At 45.9% G+C, this 12855-nt stretch overlaps 1 protein-coding gene across 1 annotated transcript; it reads left to right on the top strand.

Annotated features, from left to right (window-relative positions):
• The first annotated feature begins 4855 nt into the window (after positions 1-4855).
• On the top strand, positions 4856-10725 carry ACTA1 (actin alpha 1, skeletal muscle). Its single transcript, XM_028724017.2, has 7 exons — positions 4856-5015; positions 6883-7023; positions 7725-8049; positions 8663-8824; positions 9277-9468; positions 9592-9773; positions 10281-10725. Exons 2-7 carry the CDS (start codon positions 6895-6897, stop codon positions 10422-10424), a joined length of 1134 nt encoding a protein of 377 aa, XP_028579850.1. The 5' UTR covers positions 4856-5015; positions 6883-6894; the 3' UTR covers positions 10425-10725.
• Positions 10726-12855: the final 2130 nt, after the last annotated feature.

The raw sequence follows: 12855 nt of genomic DNA, 5'->3' as shown, positions 1-12855 counted from the left end.
TTGTAACACTAGATACATTCAGAACAAGATGACTATAATTTCTTAACAACTGAAATTTAGAGGTTTCTTGTGAGATTCGCATAAAAATGCTGTTAATATAAAGTAAGTTTGCACAGAATGCTGGTTGGGATGTTTCAAATAACTATATCAAAACATACAGTAAAGAGTTCCACCAGGCTGCAGTTTTATACCCACTCTCTAGAGAATAAATCCCATTTAATTCAGTGGGTATAAAAATATTCTGAGTAGATATATATTGGATGGCACTGTTAGTAACGTAACAAATTTTTGACACACAGACTATATGATGGCTGCAGGTCTTATCACCTATTCCCTACTCTCGAGATATAGATGCTTCCAAAAATCATGTTCTGGAATGATATGTAATAAACCGCATGGGAAGAATTTACTGCTTTTAGTGGTATGGCTCAAGAACTGTGGATTGTATCCAAGTCATCCTGTTCCCACCAGGACTTGTTCCCACCGTGAGATTTCCCCTCCCTCTTCTCTAATATGCTTCATAGGATCAAGGGAACTCCCCAAAAGAGATTTGGGAAGCACACAGGGATTGGAGGGAGGAAGTTCTGTTACACAAGTAGAAGTTCCAGCACCAGCAAAAAGACTTTATAGGATACAACCCTATTTAAATGTTTCCAGATGTGAACATTTATAAATGTCTATTTTACATACAGATTAACACAACTTAAGTGCAGTGGATCATAGCACCACAGTGGAATGCAATTCAGATACATAATCCAACCTAATTAGTGTATATTGTTGTTTAAAGCAGTTTGGGGTATTATATGGGACACAGATGGCCTCACTTTCTAACCAGAACTACAAATGAAGTATTGGGTTTTTTACAGAGAATGTCTTCAGTAAGGTTGAAGGGGATGAAGGTCCAAAGTCCCATACTTCCTTCACTTTGAAAATGCAAAAGTATATACATGTGCATTTCCGTTCTAAAAGATACATGGGAAATCCTGAATTACTATTATTTTGCCTAACACAAGTACAACTAACCATGCAATGTGCACGTATCAAATTAGGCCATGGCGTAATTTCAATGTGAGATTATGGTGTCTTTAAATCTTACATATTGGGGTGGGGGACTGCAGGGACAGGGTCCCAATGCAGTCCTCCCAAGTTTCTCTATCTGGTCTTCCCCCCACCCAATGCCCTCCCCACTAAGACCCTGTCCCTCACATGTCCTTCTTGGCACCCTCGAATGTTTTTGCCTTGAACTCCAATAATACCTTGCCTGCATGGAGAACAGAGGTGTGTGGGTGTGGGTGTGTAGAGACTAGTCTACTGTATAAAAGTAAAATTTACATTGGTTGCTCCACCCTCATTTGCCCCTAGCCCTACCCACCACTGCCATGTGGCATTTGGAACATGGAACATGCCCAGGAGGGAATGCAGTCCTTGAGCTGAAAAACATTCCTCACCCCTAAATATATGTTTTTTCACATGTACGAGTCCAAATGTACAAAACTGGGTGCTTGCCGTCAAAGTGGGTCTTCGTCCTATTGCTGTTGTGAATGCCTGTAGTTTAGCCAGTAATGAAAACATGCTACCAGTGTCACCAAATTGCAGCAAGGGACATAATGGTGTGTCATCTGCAATCATGCAGGCAGTAGGACTATAAGATCTCCAAGGTGCCTTACAACTCTTAAAAGGCTATGATTCCGTAACCAATTTCCTAGTGAGTCTTTATGATTGTGAAAACAGGTTTAAACAGGCATGTGCACAACGGCTGATGAAATCTCCAGTTGGATGTGCTGCAGGGGGAGCTTAGAAGTTGCAATGGAGGAATGGGACTAGGCTTCAGTGTTCCATATTGCATCTTACCCTCACTTGTTGCCTACAACCTGCCAACCTCTGCTATAAAGACACTGTTAACCTCTCAGGAAACCTCTGATTGCTGCAACACGTTATACTTGGGGCTTCCTTTGAAAAGCATTCAGAAACTACAGCTAGTGCAGAATTCAGCAGCCAATTGTTGACTGGAACCAGACAGTCAAAGCATATCTGACTGCATTGGTTGTCAGTTTGGGACCCCGATATCTTAAGAACTGCATCTCTCCATCGGAACCTACCCAGATCCTGCTAATACCATCAGACGTCCTTCTCTGTGTGACCAACCTCTCCCCTACCATAAGAGATGTGGTAGGTGGCAAGGCAAGAATTTTTCTGTGTATGTATGTAAAGCAAAACTCAATAAAAATTATAAAAAAGAATGGGCTTGTCCAGTGTTGTCGCCATTTGTAGAATGCTTTTTCTAGGGAAACATGTCTGGCATTGGCATTGTCAACTTTCAGAAGCTAGGCAAAGCATTGTTGTTCACCTAGGCTTTTAAGTTGTTAAATAGGATCATACTAGAGTCTGATTTAGGGGTTTTATTTGGCAGGGGAGGCTTTTTCCCAGCAGTATTGTTGGATGAATACTTTTTACATAAAATGTGCACTTTTGTTGCATTTTCTTGATGTATTTTTTTTAATGTTTGTTAATCTTGTTGCTTTGAGTCACTCTTTGTGTAGAAAGTGACAAATAAATGCTGATGATGATTGTAATATTCCCATGGTTAGCAAATACATTTGTTTTTACATAATTTAAAGTTACAATATTGACTTGGTTCAGTCCTGCCTGCAAAGTTCTTGAAAATAATCAGCGTCTATTCGAAGGGCTGCAAGTATAGCTGTTACTTCCTCTTACTTTTGGCAGGGTGTTTGTACTGTCCTCCTAAGGTATCTGTTCAGTCCAGTCCTCTCCATAAGTGGCTGGTGCCCTGGCTCATCCTAAAGGGGACTGGACTTCCACCCTTTCTCCAATCCCAAAACTGCCATTAACCACCTCCATGACCATAACTAGATATGAATCTCTTTAGATTTTTTTTTTTTAAGTCAGTGTACCCAAGCGGTATAAATAGCCTAAAGTGCGGCAGGGCCCATGGTGTATGGTAACTGTTCAGTGTAGTCTGGCAGCTAGCCAGACCCTTAGATATTTATCATCCTCTATATATAAAACTGATTTTGCACAGCATTTTGAATTGTAGAGAAAAAGGTTAGGAGCTCCCCTACCCCAATAACAAATTCCTTTGACGTCTCTCCTGATTTGTTTCTGAGCTGATCTTGTACAAGGCTTTCAATAAGCTTTTCTCATACAATCTTGCATGGAAATAGACTTCACTGTGCTCCAGTCTACCTGACAGCCCCATTTAACTGGCATATATCTTGAGAACTGGTGTTGCCAGCCAGAAGGGAGAGGCCTAGGGCACATCCTAATTCCTCATGTAAAACTGTTCTTCACATGTAAACGTTGGTAAATATTGATTTAGTTCACACAGCTGGGGTTTAATAAACTGTTAATTAGTACAGATTAGACATGACAATCTATACAAAACTTGCAGTGAAAGATCACATTTCAATAGCCACACAGTCCAGTGAGGACAGAGATGTAAAATGGTTTTATAATTGTTACCTTCAATGTATACAGTATGTTGTATTTTGTGAATGTGGTTCAACTATGCCGAGCTCTAGCAACCGATTAACACCTTGAACCAGCCTGCTAATTAATGTTTTTCCTGTGATACCTCCCTGATCCAAATACTTGGAAGCAAATCATTGATTTCAGTAAAAAAAATCCATCTCATAATGTCTTTGTTAGTAACGTGGCATTGTTTGCCACTGCAAACACAAGAGGTACAGTAATTCTGGGGTAGACAGAGCAGATCAAAAGAGATTTTCTGTATGTGTCCTAATTCAATTTTAAACACTTTCCTGTACAATAAACCCATTTGCTTCCATTCCTTCTCCCAATGTGATCTTAGCATCCTATACTGGAAGAATGCGAGTTCATGAAATGCGCCCTACATCGGATTAAAATTAACCCACAACAAAAGCGTGTGATCTTATGAATGAGCCCTAGACCACAATAATTGATCCTGAATGAAGAGATGTGATACAAGAGCTCTAAAAAGTAGCATTAGTCTGAGATAAAAGGGTGTGTTTGTTTATGTGGTTTCAGACAGGAGAGATGAATAAGCGGCCGAATTTAAGAAAACGAAAAAACCAAAGGTACGCTCCTTAAGGCTGCAATCCTACCACACTAACCAGGGAATGAGTTCCTTCCGAGTAAGCATGCACAGGTTGACCCCAGCCTTGTTCACACCTTGCACCGAACACAGGTACAAGCGTATGTGAAAGAGTGTACACGTGAACAAGTCGGTACAACTGCGTATGCAGGTTACACACTCACTGAATGCAACCCTTACAGTAAAAAGTACTTGAGTTTAGCACGGGTCCAAACCTATCTTGGGCGCCGAGTCCTGGCCCGCCCTGACTTACCTGGGAGTAAAGCCTATTGAACAAAGCAGGCCTGTTTGCTGGCCAATTCCCCTTCCCGCTCCGCAGGCGGGACGAGGCTGAGCGAGGGGGTTCCCAGAGCCGCTGCTGGCCAGCTCCTTCCCGGCGCGGCCGAGAGGGAAACGCGGCAGGCTGGACAGGCGCGTAGGCCGCAGCCTCGCCTCCCCTCCCGCCCTCAGCCCCGGGCCGTTTCCTTCCTCCCCCTTTTCCTTCCTTCCTCCCCTCCTTCCCGGGGCCTGCCTGCCCGGCACCCCCCTCCCCGAGCCGGGGGCTTCTTTCTCCTTTCAGGGCATGGCGGCTCGGGGGACTATTTGGGACAGGAGCCCTCCTGGCCCGGGGGGCGGAGGAGGTCCCGGCCGGCAGACACTCCTTATACGGCCCGGCCCGTGTTACCTGGGCGCGGGCCAGGCGCTCCTTCTTTGGGCAGCCCCGCGGCAGCGCAAGGGGCCTGGGGGGCTCCGGCCAGGCCGCCCGGGCTCGCTCGGTGCCCGACACCCAAATATGGAGACATTCCTGTGGGTCGGCGGCAAGGGAGGGAAGAGCCCGGCCGGGAGCCTATATAAAACCCACCGGGCTTCCTCGCAAGCCCACCGAGCTGTAAGAGCTGGGAGAAGCAGCAACCGGAGCTAAGAGCCAGGAACCAACCCGAAGGTGAGGAGCGGGCGGGCAAGGGGGATGGATCCGGGCAGGACCACATGATGTGGGGGGGACTCCCAGCCACGCGGCCCGGGGGATACCCGGGAGAGGGAAGGTGGAGACATGGCAAAGCCAGCCCCGATAGGAGGGAGCCTTCCAACTCCTCTCCGGTGCAAAGCAGAAATGGGCAACAGGGAGCAGAAAGCAGCTGCATCCAGCCTTCTCCGCCTGGCGTTCTTCAATTGCCACTGCTATTTTTTTTTTAAATAAAAAAAGTTTTTTACATTAAATTATAAAAGAGATCCTGCCTGCATCCAGCCTTTAAACCAATCCGGGAGCAAGTTTTCAAATCATGCAGAATCTCTCCCTTGGCTTACTTAGGCTGCTGCTAAGACTTGTGAAGATTCTGACACACACGCTCATATTGTGAGATGGAATCATCCGTAGCCAGAGTCTGCGGAGTCCCACGGCAAGGATCTCTAAGATGTGGGCTCAGGGTCTGACTCTGCCACCCACGGAACTCTTGTGACTTTCAACAAGTCGCTGCTGGCCACTTGGAGGGGACTCTGAAGGAGAGGGGAGGCTGGAACTGACAGCTGCCAAGTTATAAATTGCCTGGGATGAACAAATCCGCTCCTCACTTGGAACATAACTGGTTCCATTGATATTTATCATTAAATTAGAAGGGCTTTGAAGAATCCTGCCCTTTTGTTACCGTGTTTTATATCACTGAATGAATGGTAATTTTACTGTGTGTTAGGCACAGGATGTTGAGCTACAAAGGACAGGAACCATTTTCTTTGAAGGATGAGATTTGATTCTGGGTTATTCTTTTTTCATCCTTTGCTTCCATAATTCCCGAAGTTTTCATGCACAGAGAAAGGGCTCACCCAGTTGGAAGCCTCTGTTACACCAAGCCAGATTCTGTAGGGTGTAGCTAGTCCTGTAGAAAGTCCCCAGGACAATCCATCATTTGCAGCACTACAGCTCAGAGTGTTTAGTGCTGCCTGGAAGTACAGGTATGCCCAGAAGCTTTATCAAGGAAGCAAGCCTTCAAGCTTTTCCTTGCAAACTGTATATTCCACAAGGAAAAATATCCCCTATTTTGTGAGCTGTTGCACGCTGTGTCGTGCTGGTCAGATTGTGTGAGAAGGTTTGGGTTATCTCCATTGAGATGTAAAATGGATCAACCTTATTCAACTTTGTCACTCTCTGAAAGTGCTAGCCACTTTAGCCATGTGTCAAAAGTTTGGTGGCGGGGTGCCTTTGCTAAAGCTCTTCAGCATACACTTCTAATTCCAGGCACAAGAGCATAATACCTTGTATATTACCATCTTAATATGGGGATCTAGAAGTGGGTGGCCTGCACATCTTTTAAGAGGAAGTTTGATTTAAATTTGATTTTTCAAGGTGTACAGCTCCAACTCTAACCACATTTACTATAGACCAAGTACCACTGAATTCAGTAGAGCTTCCTTCTTATTCAAAATGTGTTGGGTTGCATTGTAAAGCCTAACCTATTACTCTGGAAGTCACTGGAGACAAATGGGACTTCATCCTAAGTAAATGTGATTCAGTTTCTAGACCCCAATAAGTTCATCTAACTGTGCTGAAGATTCAGCTGTTACTTGGTTTGCAGTTTGCAGATCTTTATTAACAATAAAGTAAACAGGTAGAAGGGGAACAGAAAAGAATCTATTTTGCGGCCAGTGTAGGAACTGCTTTCTCCAGATTGATGGCCTATACACCCCCGCCATGGTGGAGACACCCTGTCAGACTTCCATAGATGAGAATTCTGCCCGTAGCCTCTAAGCTTTTGTGAGTGGATGCCTGCTGCCCAGTTGCCTCTTGTGAACTCTTCTTGCTTCTGCTTCATCTCCAGAAAGCCGACACCATGTGTGATGAGGATGAGACCACCGCGCTCGTATGCGACAACGGCTCCGGCCTGGTGAAGGCTGGCTTCGCCGGGGATGATGCCCCCAGGGCTGTGTTCCCCTCCATTGTTGGCCGCCCACGTCATCAGGTATTTTAGCCTCTTCTGCCAGCCATGCCCCTCTCCAGCTATAGGCAGGTTGAGACATGGCGACATCTGTTAGATTAATTCCCGTTCTACTGGACCCTGAGTGGGACTGAGGAAATAATATATATGCGAGATGGGCCATTTCTCTTTTCTTTCCCCCACTCTCATTTGGGCTTCCTAAGTCTACAATTCTGTTAATTCTTACTTGGGTATATGTACCACAGAATTCTACAGAATACAAACGTCAATAGAGCTGTGGCATTGAGTTTATGGACTTCCCAGGGGCATAAGTCTTTCGAAATAGGGATATCAATAAAGTGATTGCCCTAGTAAGCATTTTTTTATTTGAAATGTGAGGTGTGTCCATCATAGCCTATGAGCTTATACTATCTCTGAAAAAGAATAGGAATACATTAAGGGGAAATCAGCTGTTCTTAGCAGTCTGTTACAATGTCCCCTATTTTCCTAAGAAAAGGATAGAGTTTTGTTTGTTGGTCCCTCTAAATATATTCTATACAGCTGCTGCTAGGTGTTTTCCTTCCTGCACCTTGTACTTTATTCTCTGTTGTGAAGGAAAGGTCTTAGGGCCTTGGTAGGAATAGCTTATAGCTCTTTGCTTAGTGTAGAAGACAGCAATTAGGTTGTCATGATCCACTTCCTCAGCCCTAAGAAGATGCTGAGAGCTTTTCCCACTTCCTTCCTAGGGTGTCATGGTGGGTATGGGTCAAAAAGACTCCTACGTAGGGGATGAAGCTCAGAGCAAGAGAGGTATCCTGACCCTGAAGTACCCCATTGAGCATGGCATCATCACCAACTGGGATGACATGGAGAAGATCTGGCATCACACCTTCTACAATGAGCTCCGTGTGGCCCCTGAGGAGCACCCCACCCTGCTCACTGAGGCCCCCCTCAACCCCAAGGCCAACCGTGAAAAGATGACCCAAATCATGTTTGAGACCTTCAACGTCCCTGCCATGTATGTGGCTATCCAGGCTGTGCTGTCCCTCTACGCTTCTGGCCGTACCACTGGTGAGTGACAGGACCAGAAATGGAGAAGAGAAAAGGAAGGATGTCCAGGGAACACTGCAAGTCCAAGACAGAGGGGAGGAGAGAGAGTTGTAGTCCAACTACGATAGGGGGTGCCCAGTCACTGGTGTGGGTTTAGGTACACAGGAAACTGCCTTGTGCTGAATCAGGCCACTGGCTCTTCTTGGTTAGTATCATCTGTGAGAACAAGATGCTGGACCACATGGGCCTTAGGCCTGATCCAGCAGAGCTCTCTTGATGTTCTTACATAGACTGGCATCAGGATAACAGTCATTGTACAGTAGTCTGCTGCTGAGTCTCCTACATGCCTTTACTGGCACTAAGACCGTCAAGAAAAGGAAGAAACTAGCCACTGGCATGAACAGTTCAGTGATGGAGGCCCCCTACACACCTAGCCATTAGCTAGGATGCCCACTAAGGAGGGAGAACACTTGTCTGCTAGCACTGCCTATGATGCCTGGCAATCTCTCATCTAGATGTCAGCAAGGTTGCATCCCATTCCTCCCTTGCCTGTGTGTCCCGTATCAATCTGATGCAGCAAGCAGGTGTTGCAGCCTCCTTTGCTAACTTTCGCACCCCTTTCTTGTTTCCGTAGGTATTGTGCTGGACTCCGGCGATGGTGTCACCCACAACGTGCCCATCTATGAGGGTTATGCTCTGCCCCATGCCATCATGCGTTTGGACCTGGCTGGCCGGGACCTCACTGACTATCTGATGAAGATCCTGACTGAGAGAGGCTACTCTTTTGTCACCACTGGTAAGGAGCGCGGCCTCTCCAGCCCTCAGCCTTTGCGCCAGCGTTTGACTTACACCTCCTCGCCCTGATTTAGAACCATCAATACCCTTTGCTCCGACAGGCCCTCGGCTCCTTAAGACACTAGCAGAGGCCTTTCTAGGAAGCCAGGCTTTGCTTCTGGTCATCAAGTAGAGGATGAGCCTGGAGGCTGATGCCAGGCTCAGTGGAACCATAAAATCCACAGCCAGCCCATCTCATGTTTTTTGGCCTCATTCATAAAAAGTGTAGGCTAGGCTTTCTAGCCCACGTTCTCCCTCTAGTGGCAGATTTTTAAACGTTTAAAAACTGAGCTTCAGTTTGATGTACAAGGTGCCGTGCCCGTAATTTTATTATGTGCCTATTGGCTGTTCTCCCCTCCCGGGCGGGATTCTCTTTTGGCAGGCTGCTAAATTCTTCCTCTTCTCTCTTGCTAGCTGAGCGTGAGATTGTCCGTGACATCAAGGAAAAGCTGTGCTACGTGGCTCTGGACTTTGAGAATGAGATGGCTACCGCTGCCTCCTCCTCCTCCCTGGAAAAGAGCTATGAATTGCCTGATGGGCAGGTCATCACCATTGGCAATGAACGTTTCCGTTGCCCAGAAACCCTTTTCCAGCCATCTTTCATTGGTATGTATCTCTCTGTTGAGCGTCCTCCCCACTGACCCATCTTCTACGAAGAATTCTTTGTGTGCCTGTGGTTCCAGTGGCTTCCTTCACTTTTCTGTTCTTTCACCTTCCCTATGCCACCAGGTATGGAATCCGCTGGTATTCATGAGACAACCTACAACAGCATCATGAAGTGCGATATTGACATCAGAAAGGACCTGTACGCCAACAATGTCATGTCTGGTGGTACCACCATGTATCCCGGTATTGCTGACCGCATGCAGAAGGAAATCACCGCTCTGGCTCCCAGCACAATGAAGATCAAGGTGGGCTTAATTCCATGCATTACTGAATCACAACTTGTATGCATTAGGCATGCAGGAGAGGGAGACCCAATGCTTAGGGCAATTGCATGCTTCTAATCATAGTGCTTTCAAAGGCATCTCCATGCAAGAACATGAGAAATAGGGGAACAGAATTTAATAATCTTGAGAGGGCCGCTCTTGCATGGCTCACCCTGTTGTACAATCATTACAATACAAACGATGCCACCAAATTAACTGGGTAACTTTAATACAATATTAGAGGTGTTGCTAGGAGCTACAACTGGGAATGTGGAGGGCCATGCATGAGGACTGGATTAGTATTCCTGTATAACGTCAGTTGTAGACCTCTTCCTAGTACCCAAATGGTGGGAGGTGGTGCCACTGCTTATAAAGGATGCTGTTGTCTAGGACACCTTTTGCAGAGTTCTTCTGTCATTATCTAAGGACTCCTGTATCTCTCCCCCCCCCGCCCTCTTGCCAACTGAATCATTCCTTTTCTTCTTGCAGATCATTGCCCCACCTGAGCGTAAGTACTCCGTCTGGATCGGTGGCTCCATCCTGGCTTCCCTGTCCACCTTCCAACAGATGTGGATCACAAAACAGGAATACGATGAAGCCGGCCCATCCATTGTCCACCGTAAATGCTTCTAAACATGTTTACAAAAAAAAAGGATCATTATTATTACTTGGTTACTACTCTCAGGATGACGACATTGTGAGTTGCAGGCTGTTGAACACCTGCAACAGCCACCTCAACGTTCTATTTTGTAACAATGTCTTTGTTGCTGTTGCTGCAGACGCCATGTGACACTGAGTGTATGTAAAGTGTACATAAAATTAATTTATTTTACCTCATTTTGTTATTTTTCAAACCAAGCCCTGTGGAAGGAAACCAAAAACAAAAAAATACTTCAAGAAGCATTAAATCATCAGTCATTCTGTCATGCCCCAATGCAGCTGGCTTTGTGTGATTTATTGCTCTCAAATGCTGTGGGTTGTGCTATTTCAAGCCTTCTGGCTTTTTTCTTTCAAGTAGTTGCAATACATAAATGGGATGGGGAGGTGCTTTAAAAAGGGAACCCACATGATAATGATTTGGGATTCTATAAAGAGACTTTGATTTCCAGAAATCCACACACACAGGTTTCTGTGAAGAGGGTATGCTTAAAATATACACAGAGCTGCTACTACAGATGGCTCGGTCAGACTGAGTGATTAACCCCAGGTCACCCAGTGATAGCTAAGCAGGGATTTTAATTCATATTCAAATCTCATGCTCTCAGTCTGTACCACACTGGCTCTCGGGACTGTTGATGGAAAGAGGAAATTCTTTCTAAACAAGAAAAATAATTTCAGTTGCATTCTTGTGTTTCTAAAGAAACCTAGTTTCTGTCCTCACAATCAAGTTTTACAAAGATGCATAACATTCATAACAGACCCAGTTGTTTCCTTGCATTGTACGAACTCCTTAACGAGATAAAAGTTGTTTTCCTGCAGAATTCAGAGACACTGTTTAAGGATATCCACAACTGCCTTATTACTAATTCAGACTAATGGCCCATTTTCCTGCCTATCTGTATTGCTGGAGAGTTTCCACCAAAGATCTGTCCAAGAGTCCTGCTATGTGAGATCCTTTAACTAGAGATGCCTGGAATTAAACCTGAGATATTACATATGCAAAACATGTGCTGTGCCACTCAGCTATGGCTCCTTCAATTACTGGGTGTCAAACCTAACTGAGCCAAGGACCTAAAATACCCCAGAGGGCAGGACAGATTAGCACAGCACACTTGGTGTGCAAAGGGACTTGCAGCTCCCAGCTGTTCTTTTCTTTACCATTCCCTCTAAAGGAATTGCATTAGATTCTCGCTAATGTTTTCTGAGCTGCCATACAGTTGGAAAGAGTCTGAAGGTCATCTGGTCCATTTTACTTCAGCCAAAAGCCTGCCACATCCCAAGGGCTCAGAGCAAGTTACAGTGTGGTATCGTAAGACCATTTCCTGTTTGGAAGACCTGCAGTCTAAATGAGTTTAAAACAGAAATCGCTTGCACTTTTGGCACTAAAGGGAAACTCCTTCCTGACCTGACAGCCCAGCCCTCCATTTCCATCATGCCCATTCTCTGGATTCTTAGAAGCAATTCCATCCTCCCTGAGGCAGCACAAACTTGCCTGTCCTTTGTACCTTTCCATCTCACTCATCTACCTACCTCGCTCTTGCACACACACCCCGCTTGGCAAAGCCTGGTATAATCTAAATCTGTATTGGCTTCCCAAATCACATGTGGATCTGTGACTGACCATCCATAGGTGGCTGGGGCCCATCACTACCTTTAGCATCTTCCAAGCAGGTAAAGCAGGCTTTGAAGCATCCACAAGGAAGCACAAAGATGGACTGAGCCCAGGTGGGAGCAACCAGACTTGTGGAGCCTTCGCAGAAATCCTGCTCCCATTTTCCTTCCAGGGCAAGTGGGCGGTCCTTGCATGGTGATGGGATCTTTGGCAGCTTAGCCCCACTGTATGTCAAAAGCAGAGAGCAGGTGCAGACCAGAGGCCCCTTGCCAGAGGAGACTAACACAAGGACACATTCAGTAAAACAAGCTCAGATCATCAGGCTTGGTAATGAATCAAGCCAGCTTTCTCAGATGCCTTGCTGGAAATGCTGCAAACGACAGATGTCTCGATGACACAGGGTGGGAAAGGTGATACTTTCGCAAGGCTGGGCGCCTTTTGCTCTCTTTTCAGCAACAGTGGGAGCAGTTGCAGAAGCTGGACGGGATTCCTCCCGTACAAGCCCCACACAGAACTTCGGGAGCAAGAAACAAGAACAAAAGCCAAGCTCTTCTGCAATTCATAGAATTGTAGAGAGTTGGAAGGGACCCATCTGTTCCAAACCCCTGCAAAGCCCCTCCATCGAAACTCATGCAGGAGACGTTCCCAGTGACTTGCGTCCTTTATTCTTGGGGTGGGTGTGAAATATGTAGATCTAGCCCATGGGTCCTCCTCATCTGACCTACTTTCCCCAACCCGTGGCAATTTAGCTTAAACAACAGCTTCCCATTGGAGCCAGCAGGAATTTTAATG

Source organism: Podarcis muralis, chromosome 3 (genome assembly GCF_964188315.1).
Source record: "Podarcis muralis chromosome 3, rPodMur119.hap1.1, whole genome shotgun sequence".
In the NCBI taxonomy this organism is placed as follows: domain Eukaryota; kingdom Metazoa; phylum Chordata; class Lepidosauria; order Squamata; family Lacertidae; genus Podarcis; species Podarcis muralis.
Note: the sequence above shows the minus strand (reverse complement) of the source record. Positions and strands in the feature narration are given on the sequence as shown.